At 37.4% G+C, this 26,885-nt stretch overlaps 1 protein-coding gene across 3 annotated transcripts in view; it reads left to right on the forward strand.

Annotated features, from left to right (window-relative positions):
• Positions 1-26,885, forward strand: part of usp34 (ubiquitin specific peptidase 34) — a 267,373-nt gene that overhangs the window by 11,801 nt on the left and 228,687 nt on the right. For all 3 annotated transcript variants that reach the window (XM_048600750.1, XM_048600752.1, XM_048600751.1), the window contains exons 5-13: positions 12,705-12,772; positions 12,911-13,103; positions 17,144-17,205; positions 17,402-17,483; positions 17,606-17,698; positions 19,582-19,707; positions 22,392-22,521; positions 25,029-25,159; positions 25,462-26,081. In XM_048600750.1, the coding sequence (XP_048456707.1) occupies positions 12,705-12,772; positions 12,911-13,103; positions 17,144-17,205; positions 17,402-17,483; positions 17,606-17,698; positions 19,582-19,707; positions 22,392-22,521; positions 25,029-25,159; positions 25,462-26,081 (1,505 nt within the window). The remainder of the gene's footprint in view (positions 1-12,704; positions 12,773-12,910; positions 13,104-17,143; positions 17,206-17,401; positions 17,484-17,605; positions 17,699-19,581; positions 19,708-22,391; positions 22,522-25,028; positions 25,160-25,461; positions 26,082-26,885) is intronic.

Consider the following 26,885-nt stretch of genomic DNA (forward strand, 5'->3'; position numbering starts at 1 on the left):
TCTTCTTTATCCACGAGGGATATGGGTATGGACTTCCCATGGATACCGCTCCAATGTAACTTTTCTATGTACCTCAAAGGACCGCGTGGTCAACTGGATGAGGCAAAAAAGAAAAGTGGCATGAGGCCAACCTTGCAAGCACGCAGATCCGTGGTTATCAAATCACTGGGTAGCAAGGAGGGAGTGTATAGCAAGTGAGAAAAGCTCCCAAGGGATAAACCTAACATCCATGGTTAACTAGATAGGTTAAAAATAGTATTCAAACATTGCACATTATTACGCAAAGATCAGTGGCAAGTCAAAAGATTGGACAGAATATAAAAATAGCAAAAACTGACGGACTAATGACTCTGAAAAAATTATTAATGAGGGAAGTGGGCATGAAGTTATAAAGGATAGATAGGTTAAGCGAGTAGACAAAGATCTGGCAACTGAGGTATAATATCAGAAAATGTGAAATTGTCCATTTTGGTAGGAAGAACAAAAACAGAGTACTGTCTAAATGATAAGAGATTACAGACTCCTGAGATGCAGAGGGATCTGAGTCCCTGAGTAATGAGTGGCTGGACAGGCTAGGCTTCTATCTGCTAGAGCTTAGAAGAGTAAGGAGTGATTTGAATGAAGCACACAAGATCCTGAGGAGCCTTAACAGAGTGGATGGTTCATTTGTCAGATAATCTAGGACTAGGGTTCACACCTTTAAAAATCAAGAGTTGCCTGTTGTGGGCCAAAGGGCCTGTTCCTATTCTGTAAAATTCTGTGTTCCTATGCTGTGCAGTTCTAAAACACAAATGAGGCAAGTGCTTTTCTCTGATTTATCGTGAGTGTTTGGATCCCTTTCTTTCTGAAAAGGTGGTGGAAGTGGATTCCTTTAAATATTTTTATGATAAAGGAAGATTCTTGTTTGGAATTGGGGGTGGGGTTAGGTGGGAGGTTATTGAGGTGGATGGAAATGTGGATTTCTGTTTGCACTCAGATCAGCTTATTAAACAGTTGGAACAGGCTTGGGGGCAGAATGGCCTTCTAGTCTTCCTTGTTTGTGTGTTCATTTTGTTACTTTGTTTTGCTGTCTGTAGATCTTGGTGAAGTTGTGTCTGTGAGCATATCATGTCAATGGTTTGTGTTATGAACTCCGATGACTGAAATTTGACGCTACCTATGTAGATTTATCTTAGTGTAAATTACACCTGCTCCTCCTTGTCACACTTCATAACCATCAATGATTGTAGGGTGCAATTAAAATATGATAAGTTTGCCCAGGCAGTTTCTGTCATAAGGATGAATAAAATAATTTATGCCTGATCTTTATTTTATTAATTAATGTTGTGTTGTTTGATAGAATATTTTGTCAAAGCTTATTTTCTTGCACTTACCAGAACATTTTGCAAGAATATCAATTCAAAGGGAAATCAATATTTGTACTGGAGAGAGGAGACTGATTTGTTTGGCAAATAGACACGACACGAATTGGTAGAGGTGCTACCATAAGAATGCACCAGCTAGTGCTGACTGACAGTTAACTACAATGCTTTGTTTAAAATTTAAACATTGTCCTAACTATTCAGAGTCAATCTGTCTCATTTAAATTAGATGAAACCTGGCTGTCAGAAGTCACATGAGAAAGTGATGATGAATCACCATCTTGAGTTGTTCTAGGGCTTGTGGTGAAGGTGCTTCTGCAGTGAAGATGGATAGGGAGTTTCTAAACTTTGACCAAGTGATGGTGAAGGAACAGTGATAAACTGTTATAAAATATTTCTTTCATTTCTTTAGCCCCTTGCCCTCCTCTTCCAAGCTTACCATTGTAAAGACAAGATTGTAGGTGATATTGTTAAAATTGATTTGTCTTTTATTGGTGGCTACTGTAATTTAATACATTGTATTTACTTTGTCACCAAAATTGTAGGGACAGACTGCAGTTCCTTTATTTAATACAGGTACCCCTTCTAGACTTTGAACACTGGCTTACCATGTAAATCATATTAGACTTAAAATGTAGCCGCATACACGAAGAACTACATTGCTTTTTTTCCTGGACCTTTTGTAAATATAGAATTGAAAATAGTAGAAATAATTAAAGGCAGCAAGTATTTGACCTGTTAATCCAGATGCTCAAAGTCCTGTGCCCTGGTATAACCTGAAATCAAGTTTATTAGTGTACACGTTGTCATGAGGCACTTGTACACAATTATATCAGTGCACTCTGAAGATTAAGTTCATTTTAAAGGAGGATGCTATCAATTACATCGTACGTGATAACCACCTTAACATCCAATAAGCATCTGTGTTCTGTGGCAGAGTTTGCTATTGCGAATGCATATCAGCAGTTTTAAACATGTGTCCTGTATATCTGGAAATTTGTATTGCAAAAGATCCAGCTGTTTGGAAACCTATGATCTGTTTTGATATATTTGTGACATAGATTAAAGGGCATGTTATTTGCAGAATCTTCTGAACAGGGTCTGTGTCAGCTAATATCAGCTTTCAAAAACAGGAAGAATTAGAGTAATTTCTTGGCAATTAACCAAGTTTTCAAATAGCAGGGTCCAGTTGTAGAGAATGGTCAATTACAGTCATTAGTCGTATAACCCCTTGTTGATGCAGAGTGTAATTTCTGGCGTTTGGTACAAGCACAGAATTTGCAGATCTGACAGTTGCTGCCGTTGGGACCTCAAAATATATGCCTTTGTGTCTCACTCCTGGATTTTCCCATGCATTGGCATCACGTGCACTTTAGTAGTTAAAGAAGACAAACCATTGCCACCTTTTTAAGAATATCTAGTGATTGGCTGTAATTAACATAATTACCAGTGATATTCAAATCTAGAAAATAAACAAAAGATATAAAATCACAATGACCTAATAAATTTTTCATTGCATGGTTCATTGTTCAGTTGACTGAGGCTTCAACTACATACAAAAGGAGACTCCGAATACTTAGTAGACCCATCCCTTAAGTGTTTGATATCTTATAGTGGGTATTCATTTTCTTAACATCATGAATTGGTTTTATAATTATTGAAAATGCAGATTTCTTTCTTGTGTTGCCTTTTGTACTAAAATTTATGTCACTGGAATTCTAGAATTGATGGTCTGAGTTATGTAGTGAAATGAGATCTCTTGAAGTAAATGCCGATTAAGCTAATGCTGTTTTTTTTTATAAAAAGCTAAGTCTGTATTCGAAAGTGGGCACAGAATTTGTTTTGAGAAAAACAACACCGATTGAATTACGCTAAGTCACGCTATGGTTATGATGTTGTCTGCTGAGAGACTTAAACTTAAAACTGATTACTGGATTTCATGTTTGTGTGTATGAGGAAAATTATAAAGTTCAGCTGACTGATAGTTTGCAAGTGAAGGTAAAGACTTGGCTTTAAGTCTGTTTAAAGGTTCCTTGGGCTTTGCAGGTGGATAACTTATTACATTTTGCAATTTTTTGTGTGAAATGCATCTATGGAGAAAGTCAGCAAATACGGCACAATTGGGGTTTGAAGGTCAAGTGTTGACACAAGAAAATAATGTATAATTTTGTAGAAGCAGGACTATTGCCTTCATCTCTGTTATGGAAGGATCAGGAGAGAACTGTGAAATCTTGTACCCTTTTTCTTTCTTTCTTTCCTCAATCATTGTGGATTTTGGAGTAGAGAATGCATGTATTTCCCAGACCCTGGAGTTTAGGTAAATTTAAACAACATGGCCATGCCTTTAAGGGTTTAAATAGAGGATTATTCATTCACACATTCGCCCATTCATCCTAAAAATATCTATGCTATATTACTTGCATCCACACACACAAAAAAAATAGTTGAGGACAAAGGTGTATTTTTACACATGGTAAACTAAAGGTTCGTTAATGGTTCATGTATTTGGCTTATCTCGGATGGTCACAATTGTTTGTGGGCCCAGAACAGCAATTTTTTCACTATTAATGTGTAGTTTAGAAAGGTTCAAATAGGTGGAATCAGATTTTTGCATTATTGCAGGATTCCTTTGAAGAACTGAATGTTCAGTAGGTCCCAAAGTTAGATGTCTTTTCTTTTGTATCAGAAGATCAAATTTCATTTATAGATGAACCTTGTTTTGGGATCAGGCTGGCTGCCTTATTAAGATACAGCAGTTCCAAGTCTAAAAATAAAAATAAAAGCTTATGTTACTGCCTTGATCTGTTGGCTGGTATTCTGCAGTGCTATTATTTGCAGACTGTTTTAGTTTTTTGGGATAATAAAAGATTTTGTTATCAGAAATAAGCTTCATTCACATCAGCGACTGTTGTTCACCCCAAATGGTCTAAAGCTGAAAGCCTGTCTGTGTAATGAAAGTTAGATGATGTGTGCTTCACACTTGTTTGTGATAGCTGGTTTCCTGCAGTTCTTCCTTTGGTAAGTTGCAAACCTGGGGACATGAAATGTAGAATTTCATTGATTCTGAGTTTAGAGTAAACCAATAACAATAAAATACAAATTCCAAAGGGGAGTGCCCTCTGGATATGTTCATTCAAAGGGGTGACCCCCACCCTGAATGATTTCAGTAGTAACTTTCTGCAAGCTTGATGTAGTCTGTGTTGAATTCACAGGACTGCCTTTCCTGGAAGCTATCTTAGCCACCTGCTGGGGTCCATTTAAGAAAAACAGAGTTCCAGAATCATCCGTATAAATACAGTCCATGTTTAAAGTGATGATTTAGAAATACCTTCACTGGGAAGGACATTGACATTTTTTTTTGTGAGATATAAGAGAATGTTGTTTATTAATTTTCAAGAAAATCCTATTCCTCTTTAACATTCTGATTTTTGAAAAAGTAGGAATGAGATCCACAGGTGCTGGTGGCCCTCTTGTGTTTTTCATGTCACTAAAAAGAATGGTGATAAATTAGTTGCAATGAAGGGCATTGCAGTTCAACTTGATTGTATACTCACTGATAGTTTACGTGCAGTTTCCAGTAATAGAGCATTTGGTAACCTACTGGTTATGTTATTAGACAAGCAATTCAGAGTTCAAATTAAACTGGGACTGCCATAGTGTTAAGGGCTTGGATGGAGCAGAATGTGTTAAGTGTTTATAAGATTTTCTGATTTGGTATGTGGATATACCTACTAGAGAAGGTGCAAGACTTGACCTCCTCTTGGGAACTAAGGCAAAGCAGGTGACTGAGGTGTCAGTGGGGGAGTGTTTTGGAGCCAGTGACCATAATTCTATTAGTTTTAAAATAATGATGGACAGGGATAGACCAGATCTAAAAGTTAAAGTTCTAAATTGGAGGAAGGCCGATTTTGACGGTGTTGGCAAGAGCATTCAAAAATTGATTGAGGGAAGATGTTTGCAGGTAAAGGGAAGGCTGGAAAATGGGAAGCCTTCAAAAATGAGATAACGAGAATCCAGAGATGGTATGTTCCTGTTGGGGTGAAGGGCAAGGCTGGTAGGTGTAGGAAGTGTTGGATGACTGGAGAAGTTGAGGTTTTGGACAAGAATAAGAAGGAAGCATATGTCGGGTATAGACAGCAGAAATAGTGATTCCCTAGAAGAGTATAAAGGTAGTAGGAGTATACTTAAGAGGGAAATCGGAAAGGCAAAAAGGGGACATGAGATAGCTTTGGCAGATAGGGTTACAGAGAATTAAAAGGGATTCTACAAACACATTAAGGACAAGAGGGTAACAAGGGAGAGAATAGGACCCCTTAAAGATCAGCTAGGCCACCTATGTGTGGAATCCCAAGAGTTGCGGGGAGATACTAAGCGAGTATTTTGCATCCGTGTTTACTATGGAGAATGATTTGGAAGTTAGAAAATGTGGGGAAATAAATAGCGACATCTTAAGAAATGTCCATATTACAGAGGAGGTGGTGCTGGTCGTCTTAAAACACCTAAAGGCAGATAAAAACCCAGGACCTGATCTGGTGTAATGTAGAACTCTGTGGGAGGCTAGGAAAGTGATTGCTGAGTCGCTTGCTGAGATATTTGTATTATTGATAGCCACAGGTGGAGTGCTGGAAGACTGGAGGTTGGCTAACATGGTGCCACAATATAAGAAAAGTGGTAAGGAAAAGCCAGGGATCTCAGGGACAACTTTTTCACAGAGGGTGGTGCATGTGTGGAATCTGCCAGAGGAGGTGGTGGAGGTTGGTACAATTACAACATTTAAAAGGCATCTAGATGGGTATATGAAAAGGGAGAGTTTAGAGGAATATGGGCCAAATGCTGGCAAATGGGACTAGCTTTATTTAATTAGGGCATCTGGTCGGCATGGGTGAGTTGTACCAAAGGATCTGTTTCTGTGCTGTATATCTCTATGACTTTGACTTAGAATTGAGGTTTAAAAGAGCAGAACAATTATAAGATATGTAAAAATAAGATCTGCTGCAGACAGCTCACACAGAGTCGCCATGCTCTTGCACCATCTTGAATTTATGTTAACACTTAAGAGCCTCACAGAACACACAAAGAAACCAGGATTTGGTACTCTGACTGACTAAGTTTTAATGTTGTCTAGAAGGGTACGCTCTCTGGATGAAACACAAGGTCAGTTTTTTCTTCCCCTCTTCCTATCTTTTGTACCAAATTTTCTACTGCTTGGAGACCAGCTACTTCATGTTTTCATCACCCATGGCATGTTCAGACCGTCAGTGCTCATTGAAATCCAAGAGAGCACTCCAGAATAAGCATGCTTTGCTTGTAATTTAAGTAATCTGAATGCTTCAAGAAAATACGGAAACTAAATATATTTTTAATTGTTAAAACAACAAGTTTTAAAAGTGTGAATGTCGTGTGTAAAATATTCTGACTTTTACTATTAAAGCTCAGAATTAGCAAAATTAACTAAGTATCTTGTCAGTTGAGTTATTGCAACATCCTGTGAGTCAGCTATAGAGACTGAAGTAACAAAAGTATCTTTTTTAAATCTTTAACAAAAACTGAAAATTCTGTTCTGATGAACGGTCTGAAACATTGTCTGATTTCTCTCCATAGATCCTGCCAGACCTGCTGAGCTTTTTCTAGCAGTTTCTGATTTATAGCATCCACAAATCTTTCAGTTTTTAATTTTAAACCTTCTTTACTCTTCCTTATTTCAACTTCTTTACCTTTTCAGTAGTCACTTACTTATTTTGTCAGTCTCGTTTATTCGTAATTGTATTTCTGCATACTTATGCACATGTAGTAGAGAATGCCCTGATAATTAATTAATTATATTTTACACATTGATAATGCAGAACTGGTTTATTGCTTGGATTGCAGACAGGTTAAAAATAGAATGTCTTGATTTGGATTGCCTGTACTTTAGGGCAGTACATCCAAACTCTCTCAATCCTGGGAATCTGGTCCTTCAACCCGAAGCAGCTAAAATAAATGTCTCTTTTTACTACTTATTCAATGAGTTGCAGAATTAATTTTATAATCCTGTAAACTTGAAAAGAGTTCTTTTGAGACTTGTGTAGCCTGAGACTTCATGGTATACACCTACACAGGCCTCAATGACTGAAAAACCTGATACTTTTATTTTAGGGATCCTGAAGGTTGAGAATGAATATTTATTAGAAAGGTACTTATTTGGAGATGTTAACTTGGGTTGTGAGATATTTGTTTTAATATAAATTGAGACGCTTGGGATGAGTTCATTTTCCTATAGTTTCTGACACATAGCAATGTGTTTAGAATGATTGAATTGGATTCATCTTGAAATCAGGATAGATAGCATCTTCTACTAGTTGTCCTTTTTTTTTGTTCGGAAATTACTGCCCTTAAGTTGGAGTTCCCAATATGCGCATTGTACAATGTAATAAAGATATAACGAATGACTAACACCTTGCCTATTTCCAGGTCTGTAACATAGTCTGCAAGTGTTCTCTCCCTTATCCATAAATACATTTAATGCTAATACCCTCAACCATGGCTCTAAACCTGACCGCTCCGTGACAAACATCCCACTTTGCACCATTCAGAACTTGGTTTGTCCAAAACCTGTCTATATCCTACCTTTAAACAGAACTTGGTGCCCTCATTGCCCCTCTGTTTGCTAACTTAACTTGACTGGGAATCTGATGCCATGTTTTTACTCCTTTTTGATTCTATATCCGTCTGTGCCTACCCTGCACCATAGGATATGGCAATAGCATTGGGAATCATATTGTTGATGAACTACAGTTACTTCATCATTGATCATCTGAAAACACTTTGCATTGGCTACAGTGTGAAAACATCAGTGGCAGACTATGAATGACCATCTCTTTTGAAGGGCCTAAGTTTAAAATGGTGCTGGAATTAATAAATTGATTGAACATAAAGTAGCTTTCAAACTTTGATTTGGGTACTTCCTGTATCTCAAACAAGATAAAAGTGGAGGAAGATGAAAAGTGTGAAATTTGAGTGTAGGCTACTGTACCAATACCTTTAGTTACAGAGTAGGAGAAACTCTGGATCCCTTTGACAGTTGATGCAAAAATTAATTGAAAACCAGTGGATTAGACTTGTATTTAACTTGCTTCTTGACCTCAGAAGAAATGTGGTCGTAACAATTAAAACAATGTTAAGACAGGTGACTTGCTTCCCAACCAAAGACATCTTCAGACTATTAGAATTCTATTCATTTTTTCATAATGCTTCTCTTTTTGTGCATTCCCACACTGACTGCAGAAGAACAAATCTGTTCTGTTTTTGTCAAAGGGCTTGGACAATTTATAAACCTTATCTTCCAGGCAATTGACAGGTTAGGAAACTGAACCAGCAACATCTGTGCTGCTGCACTCTGCTTGACTGACTCGCTGTGGTGCATCACTGAACTGTTCTATTTTGTCAGTTTTTGTGACACTTGTGAAAACATGTAACAACAAAAGTTTTATCAACTGCTAATTAGCTGCAAAGCTAGCCAGAAAAGTAAAGAAAATTGGAGAAGTCTAAGCATTAAATACCTCGGTGATATAATATGGTTTATTTGGATCATACTATGATACCAAGTATTTGGAAAAGTTACAATTTACGAGCATGAAAAATTTTAAAATTTGAAATTCTCCATTGCTTCCTTATGAAAGGAGCCACCCCTCTCTTACCTCCCGCAACAGTGATAGGGTTCCCTTTGTCCTTACCTATCATCCCACCAGCATCCAAATCCAAAAGATCATCAGGCACCATTTCCGCCGCCTCCAGCGAGATGCCACCACTAGGCACACATTCTCCTCCCTTCCCTTGTCCGCCTTCCACAGGGTCCGTTCCTTCTGGGACACCCTGGTCCACTCTTCCTTCACTCCCAGCACCACCCCATGGCACCTTGCCCCGCAACCAGCGAAGGTATAACAGCTGTCAATTTGCATACTCCGTCCCCAGTATCCAAAAGCCCAAGCATACCTTCCAGGTGAAGGAGCACTTTAGCTGCACTTCCCACAATTTAGTCCACTGCATTTACTGATCACAGGGTGGTGGTCTGTACATTGGGGAAACAAAGGTGACCGCTTTGCAGAACATCTACATTCCGCCTGCAAAAAAAAGACCGAGCTTCCATTGCCTGCCACTTTAGCACACCACCCTGTTCCCTGGCTAACATCTCTGTCTCAGGCTTGCTGCAGGGTTCCAGCAAAGCTCAGCACAAGTTAGAAGAGCAACACCTCATTTTCTGCTTGGAGACCCCGAAGCTCTCCGGACTTAATATCGAGTTCAATAATTTTAGGGCCTGACCCCTCCCATGCCCTAACTCCCTACCCCACACACCAGGCATTGTTATCACATAATCTGCCATTACACACTACCTATTCTTAGTCACCAACAGTCCCCATTAACAGCTATTCACCCTCCTAACCAGATCGTTATCGACTCCTTTTGACTGTCAATCTGCTCTTCTCTCTCTCTTTTGGGCTCATCCCCACCTAGTGTTTACTGCTTACCTCCTCCACCTACCCTATTTCTGCATTTAAACCGACATTTTCCTAGCTACCATCAATTCTGAGGAAGGGTCACCGAACCTGAAACGTGAACTTTGATTTTTTCTTCACAGATGCGGTCAGACCTGCTGAGCTACTTCTATTTTTGTTGCTTTTATAACTGATGAAGGCCCTGTTGAAGGGTGTAAGCCTTTTCCTGCTCCTCTGATGCTGTCTGACCTGCTGTGTTCCTCCAGCTCCACACTGTACTAACAATCCTACTTTCAGCCTCTGATTACACTGCTCATAATTGCTGTTGAATGATATGTTTGGAGTACTGTATGTAGGATGAACTTGCCTGATCCAGTGAACAAATTATTGTCAAGACAGCCCAGTGAACTTTCAAGAGTGTTATTGTTTTCATGTCCTTTTTTTAAATCAAAGGGGCTAGCAGTTGCTGGAAAAATAATGGTGAGGCTAATGGTGATGACTAGACATTGATGCTGCACTCAGCTATTAGCTTGTGTGAAATAGCTTCTCTTATTTTCTCGTTATTGAAATGCATTGAATGTCATGAACCTGCGATATTTGTTCCATAGATACGAAATAGACTCACTACAGAAATTCAAGGCTTTTCGAAAGTGAATCAAAGAATTTACTTGGCATCATTTAAGTTTTTAATATTTAACACAATATTTAATTATTCGAGTATTTGAGTGAAGCTTCCCAGCTTTCTGATTTTTTTTTTTTGTCTTCAAAATCTGAGACCTAAGAAGTTGTATATTTTTGTCACATTTAGGTGACGTCAGTATTTAAAGAGATTTGCATGAGGCAAGAAAAAATAGGAGAAAGCTGTCTTTTTCACATGGCATCCCACTGTTTGTGGAATTGCTGTGCATCACGAACGCAGAGGTTGCAGACAATAATGAGTGAGAGACTATGCTGAAAGGTTTGCCAGGAGTCGCAATTACCTACCCTAGAGAGTCTGGAAAAAAGCTGAATTTTCAGTGGAAGCTACACTGTAATAAGGATGCACTTGACCACCTCTGAGAATTGTTAAGACCTTAAGCCATACTCTAACTTTCATAGGGCCTTGTTAATAGCCAATGAAGGCAACTACAACATGTAACTGTAATACTATGTTATTCATGTGGTCATTTCAATCAAACATTAGTGGCATTTGCAACACCACTCGGATGCAAGGAAAGTCTGCAGTTGGTAGGTCATGTCATTTTCCAGGTTTTCTGACCTCATTACTTGTGATGTCTCCAGCTAGGCAAAAGGAGAAGTCTTATGCATTCCACAGGTTTGTTGCATTCCTCAAAGCACAGGGGGCCATCAGTAGAAGGCATGTCATTTCAAGTCACCTATCACATATATCAATGAGAAAGAATACCACTTGTTAGGCACTGCTAAGATTCTTCTCACCTAACTGTGGATATAAATGCCAATGCAGATCACTAAGAAAGAACAGATAATGCTCTGTGCTCAAACCTAGCTGATTCCTTCATTAGAGTATATAAAGAATCTGAATAGATCTTCAATGATGAGGGCTAACCATTGAATGTTCACTGAAGGACCAGGAGGAAAGGTATAGCTGCATACATTAAGTAATAATTAAGTAATGGAGTGCGTGGTAATGCTGAAATCGTCCATCCAGCGGCTTTGCAGGTTGTGAGTGGCTGATACTGATCCAGGAAGGTGGTGAAGGCTGTGGTGGTAGCGCATTCATTGCAGAAAAGACTCAACCAGCATAATGCAGTGCTGTAGAAGTCGCTCCCCTTGAGACTTACAAGCCAGATGTTTCTAAGGCTTTGGCTTGTGTCCACCCTATGGCTGCAGAAGTTAGACTGGCTGAAAGAGCTGCCATTTTTCATTTATTTGGTATGCAAGTGAAGTGGCAGTGTGTTCTTCCTCCCCTCCCCTTCCCCTGGAAAACATTCAAAAAGATGGCTAAAATTGATAAGTAATGAATGCTTTTCACAGCATTATAAACAATAATTGAGATATTTCCTAAGGACCATAAAAATTTATTTAGTATTGATTGATTCAGTTGAAAAGCTAAAGAAGAACAGGTATGTAGGCATTTTCAACTTTGGAAGTAAAGTTGTGATATAGAGTTATATAGCACTACAGCTCAGAAACAGGCCCTTTGGCTCAACTTGTCCATGCCTCCCAGTTTTCCCAATTAATCTAGTCCCATTTGCCTGCGTTTGGTCCATATCCCTCCATACCTGTCTCATCCATGTACCTGTCTAAATGTTTCTTAAATGATGAAATTGTACTCGCTTCCACCACTACCTCTGGCAGCCCATTCCAGACACTCGCCACCATCTGTGTGGGAAAACATAGCCCTTCTGGAACTGTTGTATGATTGAAACGTGAAGTTTTCAAGCTATTCCATTTAATTTCTGAACTTGAGGGCAGCAGCAAAAGCAATATAATAAATACTAAGGAATGATGCACATTAATTACAAAATGTTAATTGAACAAGATGTTGCAATTTAAAAACTGCTTATGTGCTAATATTATATATTATACTATTACATTATAATTGCAGTTGAACTAACTTTCTATCATTTAATGCCATTTTGCGACACATCTTTTATTTTCCTCTATGTATCTTCACTCTAGCTATAGCGTATTGGGTCAGTTTTTCCTGGGTTACCTCCTGATACCCTGAAGAGGTACCATGAAGTTTCCATCTCACTTCCAGAAAATTGTATTTTGATGCTAGAAGTGATGGTTAATATTTTTAGCATGGTAAAATAAATGTGTTTGCTAAATAATAATAATGTATTTCTGGCAAAGTAGCTAATTTGTAATTGAATTATAACAGTTTATACTTTTTTTAATATTACAGATCAGGATATGGTTACACATCCCTGCTGTTATGCAGCATGTTATACCCTTTAGAACTTATGTTATAAGGTGAGTGATCAGACTGATAACACATTTAACATTCCATCAAAAATACTATGGCAAATATTTTATACTTTTCATTTGGAAAATATTAAAGGTGCATTTTCAAAAAATAATCCTATTTTTTAAAATAATGTTCATATCTAGGTATCTGTGTAAACTTTCAGACCAGGAGTTGCGACAAAGTGCTGCACGCAACATGGCCGATTTGATGTGGAGTACAGTTAAGGAGCCCTTGGATACAGCACTGTGTTTTGATAAAGAAAGTTTGGATCTCGCATTCAAGTATTTCATGTCACCAACTCTAACTATGAGGTTGGCTGGACTGAGTCAGATTACAGTGAGTCGTCAGCTTGTAAATGTTGATTAGCTAAATCAAAACTGTGTTTGTTTGTTTGTTTGTGACATTATAATTGGTTCTAGTTACTTGTTGCATTCTATCATTGTGCTTAAATTTGCTGCTTTTTTAAAAAAAGCCTGCTTTCTGAGGAAGGGTCACTGTACTCCAAACATTAACTCTCGTTTCTTTTCAGCGATGCTGCCAGACCTGCTGAGTTTTTCCACCAACTTCTGTTTCTGCTTTCATTTAGAATTGCATAGAAGGTACAGGATAGATATTTAAAAAATCACTAGTGGGGTGTTGGTGTTGTTGGCTGGGCTAGCGGTTATTGTTCATTCCTACTTTCCTTGAGAATGTGTTGGAGAGCTATCTTCTTGAACTGCTGCAGTTCATGTGGTATAGGTTGATGCATTATTCTGTTAGGGAAGAAGTTCCAGGATTTTGATCCAGCGACACTACAGGAGCAGCAATCTATTTCCAAGTCACGATTATACAGGTCATTGACTTTAACTGAAACATGCATGTATTTATGCTCTGTTCAGGTGGAACCCCCACAGCTATCCTGTCCGTTGCTATCAGCATAACGTTGACTTTTATTCACACTCAGTACATTTTTTGAGATCACTAGTTCCATGTTTTGACCATTCTGCGTAAAGATTTTCCTGAATTCCTTATTCGACTTATTAGTGTCTAGCTTTTATATTTTGGTTTCTTGTCATACTAGTAATATCTCCAGCTACACTATCGAACCCTTTCATGAGATATCTGAAGGATCACTCATTAGCCTTTTTGTTTCTCAGTGTAAATATCACTAGCTATTGAGTGATTCTTGGGTGTATTCTATCACTTCTGGACCTATCCTTACGAGTCTTCTTTGCACCTTCACCAATGTTTCAGTATCCTCATTTTAATAGGAAGACTGAAACTGTAGTGTACTCTTGGGTGGTGAAACTATAAAATTCTGTTTGTTACCTTTTTTAAGGCAGCAAGTCACTCATTTCAGATAGATGAGGAGGAATTTCTTCCAAGGGTAGTGAATCTGTGGAATTCTTTACCGCAGAAGACTGAGGCTGGGTCATTGAGTATATTCAAAGTTGAGAGATTTTTAATCACTGAAGGAAACCAACAGCATGGGTTAGAGGAAGGAAAGTGGAGTTGAGGATTATTGGATAGACTACGATCTCATCGAATAACAGAGCAGATTCTGGCTGACAGATCTTCTGCTCCTGTGTCTTTTGTTTGTGCATGTTCAATGTAATTTCACTGCTTTTCAACTCCTTCCCTCTAGAAATGCAGCCTGTTTTTCATTTCTTTATTGCCTTATTGTCTTCTGTTGTTGCTTTCTGTGGTGTATGTATTTGTAGCTCCAAATTCCTTTGTTTCTCCACCTAATTTTAGTCTCTATTATCCAAGTAACATGTGACTTCCATGTCTTTCCAATCAAACTTTACCACCTACACTTGCTTATTTTAAAATTCATTTGCTAATGCATGCTCATTTTGCAAGTTTATTAATGTCTTCCATTTTGATAGTATTGTGTAATATTAACTAACCATGACAATTTAATGTTGTACACAAATTTTGAAATTTTATTTCTGATTCTAGAATGCAAATCATTCATGTTATTTTCAATTATAATTTATGTTGATGTTACTGAATCTATATTTATAATCTTTCTAATTTCCCAAATTAACAGTTCTAAGTTTTATTTCTGTTTCTGATCCTGGTCAAATAAAAGCAAAAATGCTTTTTAATATTAGTTAGCATGGTGATCCTTTATGTTTGTGAGCCTTAATTCAGTTGGAGAGGCACGTAAACTCTAGAAGAATAGTATAAATGATGCTTGCTTTTTTTTCCTTTTGGTTTCTTCGCTTCTCTGCAGAAGTTATGGTAGATGAGCATGAGAATCTCCCAGAAATTTATTCCTATTAACTCTCTCTGTTTAGTATACTTTAGTGGGTCAGAATGTACACTCCATTTTAAGTCCTTCCCAAACTTTATTTACAAGTAAATATGCATTTAAAAATTAAGATTACTTTTTGCGTGATGTTATCAGTTTTAAAAAAAGGGTCACTGGAATCGAAAAGTTTACTCTGTTTTCTCTCCACAGATACTGCCAGTCCTGCTGAGTTTCTCCTGCAATTTCTATTTTTGTCTTGGTTCTCTTTGCCTATCTTGAAAGGCAACAACAATGACAAAGTTGTAAAGAGTTCATGGAGGAACTGCTATAGTTGGCCATTCCTGTCTAGCCCAAAAAGAAAATGGGAAGTTGGCCTGACCATGGCTTGCAAGGAAAATTGGAGATAATATTAGATCCAAGGAAGAGGCAAACAAATTGGCCAATAAAGAAGCAGCCCTGAGGATTGGGAACTGTTTAGATTTCAGCAAAGGAGGATAAAGGAAATTAAGTGGGAGAAAATAGAGTACAAGTAAACTTGTGGGGGCATTTACAAGTTGTAAAAGCATTTATCGGTATGTGAAAATAAAAAGCTGAGTGAAAACAAATGTAGATTCCCTACAGTCAAAAAAGGGTAGTTATGAACACAAAGATATGGCAGACCAATTAACTAAATATTTGGTTTTGCCTTCACAAAGGTGGATGCAAATAATGACCCCAAAATGTTGGGGAACACCGAATCTAATGAAAAAGGATCTAAACAAAATCAGTATTGGTTGGGAAATGGATAAGATTAAAGGCTAATAAATTCACAGGGCCTGATGATCTACATCTCAGAGTACTTAAGGAAGTGACCCTTGAAACAGTGGATGCATTGGTGGTCATCTTTCAAGATGTTAAATACTCTGGAACAGTTTCTATGGGTTGGAGAGTAGCTAATGAAATCTCATTATTGTTTTGAAACAAAAATGGAGGCAGAGTGAAAACAGGGAATTATAGCCTGGTTAGCCTGACATTAGTAGTAGGTACAATGCGAAAGTCCATGAGAAGATTTAATAGCAGAATACTTGGGAAAACAGTGACAGGATCAGACAGAGTCAGCATGGATTTGTGAAAGGAAAGTCATGCTTGACAAATCAAGTGGAATTTTTCGAGAATGTAACCAGTAGAGTTGATAAGGATAGCAAATGGATATGGTTTACTTGGACTTTCAAAATGTGCTTAAGAAGCTGCCAATAGAGCTAAGTATGTAAAATTAAAGCGCATGGATTAGGCGTAGTGTACTGACATGAAGAGAGAACTGGTTGGCAGACAGGAAACGAAGTAGTCATAAATTAGTTTTTTTTTGAGTGGCAGGTAGTGACTAGTGATCAGTGCCGAGACCACAGCTATTCACAATGTTTATTAATGATTTAGATGAGGGAACTAAATGTAACATCTCCAGGTTTGCACATAAGATAAAGCTGGATAGAAGGGTGAACTGGGAGGAGAATGTAGACATGCTTCAATGTAATGTGAACAAGCTGAGTTAGTGGATGTATACAAGACAGATGCAATATATTGTGGGTAAATGTGAGGTTATCCATTTTGGTAGCAAAAGCAAGAAGGCAGATTATTATCTGAATGGTGATGTGGGGAAAGGGGGAGGTGCAATGAGACCGTGGTATTCAGTCACTGAGAGCAAGCACGCAGGTTCAACAGGCTGTAGAGAAAGCAAATGCTATGTTGGGCTTCATAGCAAGCGGATTTGAGGTACAGGAGCAGGCATGTCTTGCTGCAATTATATAGTGCCTTGGTGAGACCACATCTGTATTGTGTGCAGTTTTGTTGTTCTTATCCGAGAATTGGTGTTCTGGCTATGGAGGGAGTGTGACTAAGGTTTTTTTTTATCAGATTTCCTTGGATAGCAGGACTGAGGTATGAAGAGGGGCTCCATGAAGAAGTATTTAATTTGATATTTCAAGAAATTTGTTTTCCAATCATGTTGTCCAACAAACCCCTTAGTTATACTGTTTCCCTTTAAAATCAATTGTATTAATCAATAAACTTCACATTTTCAATAAATATATTGATTTGCAAAGTAATTTAAGGTGTCTGTAAAATAAGCTTGTAAAATTAATTTCCGACTCTTCTTCCCTGACAGAATCAACTTCACACATTTAACGATGTTTGTAATAATGAATCTTTGGTGTCAGACACTGAAACGTAAGTAAAGGTGTTTCAATTAGAGATATGACTCCACATCAAATGTTTATATGAAATGAAAATAATCATGATTGTTGTTTGCCAAGTGTCCTTGAACTTTCTGAAAGAAAATTAACAATGCAGTTCTGGTGCAGAAATAGGGAAATGGAGGAAATCTTGAGGTGTAAACCTTTTTCCTATTTCTTCTGTCATGCAGGTCAATTGCAAAGGAACTAGCGGACTGGCTAATTCATAACAGTGTTGTTGAACATATCTTTGGACCAAATTTGCACATTGAGGTTTGTCTGGAAAACAGTTTTTTTCTTTCTCTCTCATCCACCGAACTTCTCAAAACCAGCTTGCAGAACATGTTTCCTCCTTTCTCAAATCTTCCATTTTATTGATTTTTTTTTTTTTTCAGATCATCAAACAATGCCAAGTCATCCTGAACTTTCTAGCTGCAGAAGGGAGACTTAGCACACAACATATAGACTGTATTTGGGCAGCAGCACAGGTACTAATGAAATAAATTCATAATTTTGCAGACTTCTGATGTTTAAATAACAGATACTGTACCATACAAATGCTACAACATAATCACTTTCTAAAAACAAAACACGCAAATAACTATTTTAATGATTTTCTTGAAAGTAATTTTGCAAAGGTAATATTCATTAGGAGCACTAGACAACATCAAATTCCACTGAGACAAAAAAATGATTTAAATTTTTTTCTGTTAAGTCAGCCTTAATTTGTGTATGCCAGTGAAATACCGATAAAGGCTCTGAATTTGTGCACACAGGCACGCGTGTTTTTTTTGTGCAAACATGAAAAATTTTGTACTTCATTTGTACTGTGTTCAATGGTTCAAAGCTGACTGTATATTAGTCATAATTATCTTATTTCAGCAGGTGACAGTACATTACAGATTTATACAACAGTTTAAAATGAACAAGTGTGAAATATATATGACGTGTTGCTATCATTTGTGTGAGAAATGTTACCCATCACCCTTTTTGTTCAACTTGCACTCGTACCTGTGCACGTCTAGATTGGTGCTCTGAACTTTTCTACACTACAAGTGTTGCAAACCCACTAAGAAATACCTTAGAAACCAGAGCTACAGAAAGATCCAAATCTTGCAAGTGCAAAGTTTTTAAAGGATCTACCCAGTCAGGATGTTGTGAAAGCTGTGACCAGCGCAGGCCTTTTGCCTCTTTCCATTTGCTTTTTAGCCATGGCAAACAATTTTTCAGTTTCTAAATTTGTTGTAATCCAGGACCTCATAATAATGAGTTATTGTAATTAGAATCTAATTTTTAAATGCTTTGCTTTCATTATAATTGGGGAGAACAAAAATTAAAGAATTAAGGTTTATTAGATTTTATTAATATTAACTATGGTATAGCAAAGTTAAAAACTGGAAATTAATAAAAGAATTTAGTTGGCCATGATTTGATGGCACACGTAATTTCAATTCCCTGTGAACAAGAATCAGCAACCAGTTTGGTAGCTCTGCTTTCAATCTCTCAGTTTTTAATTGTGTTTGAGTTGCTACCTGTTCCTTTAAATCTGTTTTGCTGCATGTGGCTGAGTGTGCTTGTTTAATCTTTGAATGTTGTAAACACTCATTGGCCATCAGAGGCTCATCCCAACCTTCTGAGATTCTTTCATCCTTGTCATGACTAATTAATGGAATATGATTGGATTAGGTTTTCCTAGGTGAGTAATGTACCAGTTTTCAGGATTTGCATTCAGTGGTCATGTGGTTCACATTGGCTTTTCAGTTATATGTTGATGCTTTCTCAGAATTTTTTTTCTCTGTTACCAATAAATAATATGTTTGACAGTAAACACATTAGGAATATGTGTTTTATAATATGTTTCCTTTGCAGTTTAACACTAAAACATATACTGTTTGGGCTTAGAAGATAATGAGACTTTCCCATGATCCCCTCAATTCTATCTTCTTTTGAACGATACCTTCTTGCTACTCAGTTTAAATTAGTTCTAATCAATCTTTCATTTGTCTGAATTCTCAGTTTGCCTTTCAGTCTTGAATCTAACCCCATCAATAATTTCCTGGGACTGTTTGATGTAATTGTGTCTTTCTTTGTAATGTTGCACCTATTGCAGCAGTGCAACGTTTGCCCTAGATTTAGAATAATGGCTCAGTGCATCACCAAGATTGAAGGGTTATCTTTCGTGGAAATTGAAATTTACCCTTTTGCTTCTCTTTGAAAACTGAATTGTTTAATTTGTGGTAATTAACTTTTGTAACATTTAATTACGTGATTAGCTTCAATTTCTCAATTCAGTGAAACTTGTTATTTCAGGTATGCACAATTGTACTTTATGACACATTTCTTTTTTATTTTCCCCTGTCCCGTGATACAGTTGAAACACTGTAGTCGATACATCCATGATTTGTTCCCTTCCCTTATTAAGCACCTGGACCCTGTTCCACTCCGTCACCTTCTTAATCTAGTGTCTGCTCTTCACCCCAGTGTGCACACAGAACAGGTAAGACATCTGCCTGGATGTGCCCAACATTTTTATAGTATGAAAAATTCACATGCTCTGTTTTGCCAACTCTTACTCCCATTGTAAAATGTTCAGTGCTCATCAGTGAAATGGACAATATTTGTCCTTCAACTAATAATACCAAAATATTATTATCTGGTAGGTTTCCCCCTTGTGAGACCTTTCTGTGTACAACGTGGTTAGAATATGTCGTGTAGCGAGGTAAGCAACATAGATGCATCTAAGAGGAAGCTAGAAGATCACATGAAGGAGAAAGGAATAGAAGGTTATGTTGATAGGGTTAGGTTGAAGGCTATGGAAGGGAGGCTCATGCTGGACATAAAGCTTTCATAAATTGGGTCAAATGACCTGTCTGTCTGCTGCCTAATAATTTCATATATTTGAGTTCTTTTTTCTAGATGTAGATTATTGCCTCTCACTGGAAGAGTGTTTGACTCCGTGGGTGTGAGACGAATGTGCTATGCCATCAACAGTTGATGGAGGAGTGAGCAGGAGGTTGTGAAGGAAAGATGATGAAAGGGACAAAAGATCTTACTGATAGAATTATTGAGCTGGTGGAAATGACAAAAAAAGTCTGGAAAAGGAGGACAACAGGGAATCTGATCGTAGTCTTGAAGTGTGGATAGAGCTTCAACAAAAAAGGGGAACAGAACCATGGGGAACAGGATGGACCCAACTGAACGTCTACTAAAGGACCCTACTATGAGAAAGAAGAACCATTGCGAGAAAGGAAGACATTTAGTGTAGAAGGTTATGGTCATTAAAGAAAATGTGGTGGTGAAACTGGGAGAAAGAAATGGTATCTTTTCATGAAACTGAATGGAATAGAAATACAGATCTAACATTTATCTGTCGGGTTTGGTATTATTTTGTTTTCAGGCTGTGGATTAAAATCCTCCAAATGGCTGTCAGAACAAACATGGAATGGCAGTGATGCTAACAGTAGGGATGATCCACAGAGTGCCTCTATAGGAGGGGTTGACAGCTCCAGGGCTAGGCACTAAATGTTTGTGGCAATCTCTCATGGTGCTTGTTCCATTATACTCTAGGGATGTGGAAGTAGTTTGTGAATTTTTGAAATCTCAAATTTTGCATTATGTTGTTTGTCTAGGCTCATTGCTGAAAGAGCAAGTTGTGTTGCTGCTGTTACTTTGATCCAGATGTGTGAATTAAAATCTCTCATCATTTTGCTCTCCTGGCTTTCTACTGTTTTATATTTTCTTCAAATGAGCATGATTTTGAAGTTTATAGCTGTACTGAATGGTTTGCTAGTTTTTTATTCCTTTACTGAGAGGACATGAAAGAGCTGCAGTTCATATATAACAAAAATATTTTCATGCAGTTCTTGGTTAATGCAAATAAAGCCACATTTCAAATCATAGGCTATAAAAGTGTGCTTACAGAAGAATTATTTGGGGAAGGTGTAAAAATATAGTTGAAGCCCTCTCATTAAATTTCTACTTGATCCAACAATAATTTAACCAGTGGCTGATAGTATGTATATCCATTTCAACAATGATAATGAATGAGCATTCCATTCAACCCACGAAAGCAAGGGTGGTACCTTAGCTATAGTTTCCCATTCGCTGCATGATACACATGAGAAACCAATTTTTTTTTTTGTTCTCTTTGCTGCAGACTTTGTCATTGCGGCAGTTCTGCCGCAAACCCATTTGTCATTGATGATGCAAACACTGGGCTGACAGTAAGCTCTGCCACAACAAGTTGACTTAACTTTGTGGTTCTGCCAACAATGCATTGCAGCAAATTAGTCAAGACATTATGTAAGGCACCTCCGTTTCTTCAGCCCCAAAATCATGGTTTTTTTGTATATACTCTATGTATAAGTTGATCCGCTTTACAGCTGTGGAATGCTATGCTCATATGAGTAGTCACCCACAATTTTTCACCCCACAGTAAATGTTATAACTGGGTCCAAAAGGTCAAATAGATGCTGTAGGCTCTCTTGTGAAGATACGCAATAATTTAAGACGTGACCACATGGCACATCACTCATAGTTACATTGATGGCCTGGCTTTTAATACTTTACATCTAAGTTGACTCCTGATTTTGAAGGGATTTTCAGGACTTCAAAGGTCAATTTGTACATCCATGTCCATGGTAATAGTTTGCAGTTTATTTTAAAAAATTGACAGAAATAAAGGCTAAATATCGTCACTTAGTGTTATCAATCTATCCTATCTTAACAAATTGTTGCCTCCTTAAAAAAATTTGGTATATATTTTTGCAGTTATAAAATGATGTTGAATTCAGCAAATTAAATGTGAATTCATTTTAACTATTTAATTGTATTAATGCCAGTATGATTTGGTTTGCCTGAGTAAACCAAAAAAGTAATTTGAAAGTAATTCTTGGGAAGTATATCAGTTATCCTAATTATCTGGCAATGAATTGTTCATTTGTTTTAATCCTCTTTCATCAAATGTTTGCAGTATCTAGATGGTCATATTCTTTTAGTGTTCAATACCATTAAATGCTGCACAAAATTTAAATTAATTTTTTTGTTTAATTGAGCGTTGATGCAGAATTGTAGTTCCTTGGACTGGACTGATTTATTATCTTAATGCATTATCTGCCGCTTTCATTGAAGTATTTGAGTAAAAGCATTCGCTCAATGCTACACTTTTGGTCTTGTTCACAGACCCTGTACTTGGCATCAATGCTTATTAAAGCTCTCTGGAATAATGCACTTGCTGCTAAAGCTCAACTGTCCAAACAGAGTTCCTTTGCTTCTCTCCTTAATACAAACCTCCCAATGGGAAATAAAAAAGGTAAGTTCAGTGACTGGAGAATGGAAACATTCTATTATTTTAAGTGCTTACATGTATAAAATGTAATTTTCTAAGCCTGTATTAATTTTACTAATTAGTACAAAGATGAGATTGTACAAACATTTTAAGAACTAGGAGCAGGAGTAGATTACACAGCTCCTTGAGCTGCTGCTCGATTCAGTATGATCATTGCTGATCTTCTGCCTCAACCTCACTTTCGTGTCCACCCCTTGTTGCTAATCGGGTAAATATCTGTTTGGCAAAGGAAAAGCAGGAACCGGTTTAACTTCTACATAGATGCTTTCGCTATATTCTGTGCAGTATGTGCGCAGATTACTATTCCCGTTTTTCCTTTAGCAAACCATTACACCCCGCTGAGTGGAAATAGGTCCTTTTTACGGTTTTTATAATCAACCAGTTATGACACCCCTCGGCAGCAGGTGAGACTTGAACCTGGACCTTCTGGACCAGACGTAGGGAAATTACCACTGCTAGCAAAACACTAGATACTCATGCCAGTTTTCAGACATTAAGATTCTAACAGAAACTGTTAAATGGTGCAAAAGATGCTTTTTCTTCAAAATTATAAACTGTCAGCATGACAATTTTTAATGTTATCATTTATGCTCTGATTTAAACAATGTTATTAGAACCATCCTATCTTGCAGAAGACACCTCTTCAATGCTCGATCATCTTGTGAATTATGCATTAATTTTAAAATCTGCCTTTAACACATAGGTAAAATTAATGAGTCAACTTTTATATTAATGAAACTTTTCTTCTGTGCTGGAGCAGTGTATTATAAATGGAAAATCAAGTATTCTATTGTAGAATAAAATCAAAGTACTGCAGATGCTGGAGATTTGGAAAAAGTACTGGAGAAACTCCGCATGTCTGGAAGCATTGGTCGTGAGAGACACAAGAGTTAATGTTTAGATTCTAATATGACTTCTTTAGAATTGAAGGGAGCCTCAGAAGTGATTGATTGGAAAAGAAAGAAGGAGGAGCAATTAGAATTGGATGGTATGGGTACCTAAAGTAAACGGAGTGCTAATGGTAGTAGAAAAGAGATAAAGGTGAAGGGTAGGTATAAGTAACAGAAAATAGGTTAGCTCTGCTGCTGTGACCTGCCATTATAAACATCCCACCTCCTCACTGTCCAAAACCCCAAACTTTATTGTAGAAGCAGCAACTTACTTTCATTCACAATACGATCTCCTTTGGCCTCACCAAAACGGATGGGTGCCTTCTTTATATAACACTCTGCTGTGTCTGCAAGAATTATCTCAATCTTCCAGTCGCTTGCCATTTCAGTACACTTTCTGACTGTCTTGTTAACATTTTTATCCTACCCCTGCTGAGGTACTCCAGCCAAGTTCTTCGTAAGCTGGAGGAACGGTGCCTTTATTTTCCATTCAGGCATTTTGCAGCCCTCAGGCTCAACATTATGCTCAACAACATAAAACCATTAGCTCTATCTTCCACTTGTGGAAACCCCTTCTCCTGCCCCCAATCCCCATCTCGCAATGGTTCATTTACATAAGTTTGCTCTCAGCAGATCTGTCTTGTTTTCTGCTATTCATACCTAGCATTAACTCTTCATCTACACATTTCCTATATTAGCATTAGCACTGCCTTTGTCTTTTTTGCTTTGGGCACTCTCTGTCATCTGTTCCACTTGCTCTCCTTCCCGCCCCCTTTTTAAAAACAACACAAAAAGTCATAACTTTTCCAGCTCCCTTAATTTCAAAGAAGTCATGTTGGGATTACTCTTTCTCTCCCTGGAAATGCTATTGAATCTGCTGAGTTTCCCCATCATTTTCTGTTTTTACTTTATTGTAGCATTTATTTGTTCTTTTTCCTTTTTAAAACTGCAAACATCCTACCTTGTGAAATAAAATTGTCCTGCATTTAAATATTGACTGTAAAAAGCTTTTTTTTGTATAAAGTGATCATTTGACTACAAATTCAATAGAATCCCTTTAATTTTTTTTGTTACTTGTTATGGTATTTGGGGAACTAACAGGTTGGAGTAATTCTTGTTGAAGATAATGACCTTTCATTTCTTCAACTAATTTGCCATCATCTTGCTGAATCTAAGGAGATCACACTGAACCATGAATGACCTCAAAATCTATAGCAAATATGTCAGTTTTATTTTAAGATTGTGACCTAGCTGGATGCAATTATTAATTGTGATTTGCCAAAAAAACTATTGTTGTTTTGCATTTATTGTCATTCTGTGGCACTTCCTTAATTCAAACATTAGAAAAAATGTAGGGGTATTTTTAAAAAGCGTTTAGTCATTTCTAGTTCATTTGGACTGATGAAAAAGAATTCGCGATCAGGATAGAACAGTTGTCTGCAATGGGAGACTAATGCTAGTGTTTGATTAATTGTGGTTGCACTGCACTTTTTAATGAAAAAATCCACGCGCTGACATTCTTCTGAGTATTTGTTAATTGCTTCTGATTAAACTAAAATTACAAAAAAAAATTTAACTTAGGATCGCCTGCAGCTAGCCCACAGAGCAGTGATAACAGTGATACTCATCATAGTGGAGCCAGTGACATTGAAATGGATGAGCAAATGATCAACAGGGCAAAGCGTGCACAGGAGCGATTGTCAGATACGGAGGTAAGAAATTAAGGTGCAGTTAATTCATTGGTAAAGACAAAGTAAATTAATGAGAAAAAATATTAATTGCAAGACTTAGCTATTAGTGGTATTATACTTTGCTTGATGGCATGCTGAATAGGCAGTTATGTTGTGTTTGGACTCTAAGCTCAATGCTATGCATTGGATGGCAAACCAAGATGGCAAGTTTTAACCAGTGATTGTTAATAATCCATAATGTTGCTGTTGCAAGTTCATCTGGAGCATTTTTTAAAAATGAAATGAATTAATTATTCAGGAAGAAATGAATTTCTTTTTTTTAGGAGTCAATGCAAGGAAGTTCTGATGAGACTGCGAATAGTGGTGAAGATGCCAGTAGTGGGCCTGGCAGCAGCAGTGGACACAGTGAAGGCTCTAGTAATGAAGTTAATTCAAGTCATGCCAGCCAATCAGCTGGAAGTCCAGGAAGTGAGGTCCACTCAGAGGATATGGCAGATAGTGAAGCTCTCAAAGAAGAGGAAGATGAAGAAGAAGAAGAGGGTGAACAAAGTCTTCAGAACGAGAGCAGGAATCCTGAACTGCGAACTTTGAGTGCAGAGTCCCAGCCAGGAATTTGTATGCCAGAATCACCAGGTGGAATAGAACATGACAGGTGTAACAGTGGATCAGGCAGGGAAATTTCATACAGCACTAATGCAGTATCATCAGGGGAAAATCGAATTCGACTGCTGGATACTTGCACACATCCTGAAGACTCTGAACATGATATGTCAGGGGAAATAAATACTGCACACATATCACAAGGCTCTCAGGACTCGTGTATAACACAAACAGGAGATTTTTTAGGAGAGGCAATTGGGAATGAAATATTTAACTGCAGACGATTTATTGGTCAGCAGCATCAACATCATCATCATCACCATCATCATCATCATCATGATAGGTGAGTTTGCTCTGCTTCATTTTGTTTTAATCTTGGAATAGCTGACATTAATCTAAACAGGATGGTATACATGTTGATGCAGAAATAATAAAGCATGGAATGTATGTATGTTTCCAGATGCCTCCAGTTGAATGCAGTGATTATTTTAGTATTACACAAATCTGAATTAGAAGGGTGACCTTGGTTCTTGGTTTGAGGATTTGAACTGTATAATTTATGCACTTAATAGTCTGGTTATGTCTAATTCATCAAACTTTAGTAACTTGTAAGACCTCTCATTCCTGAATTTTAAATTAATCTATAATTGAATAAAGCATTTCAAGTCCATGTCAACTGTGCAGGAACTGCTGTACCCCTTAAAGTACACCACCAGACAACCTAATGTACTTGGCATTCATCGCCTGAGAGTTTTGTATTTGTGAATACGAGATCTTTCTAATTGAGTAAAAAATTGAGGTTATCCATATTTTGCCATGCTGCAACAAATAAAGCACTGATCTCTGAATTAAATGTTAAATATTTGTTCATAGTTTGTGTACTATGCAAGGAATGCCACAATGTGGCAGAGAAATTTATCTTGCTACTTAAGATAAATTTCTTCAGCTAGATTAATCATTTTGCTTTCATTTACTTGGCATTTTACCCTTCTAGCGTGTAAGCTATACTGTATGCTTCATCTCAAATTCTTAAACTTTATGCAAGCAAAACAGTTGACGACATTGTACAAGGAACAGATGGAAATAGCTTCATGCACAAGCAGATATTTTTCATTAACACTCGGGTAACAATAAAAATTTTGAGAAG

This window comes from Rhincodon typus, chromosome 9 (genome assembly GCF_021869965.1).
Source record: "Rhincodon typus isolate 14 chromosome 9, sRhiTyp1.1, whole genome shotgun sequence".
NCBI lineage: Eukaryota > Metazoa > Chordata > Chondrichthyes > Orectolobiformes > Rhincodontidae > Rhincodon > Rhincodon typus.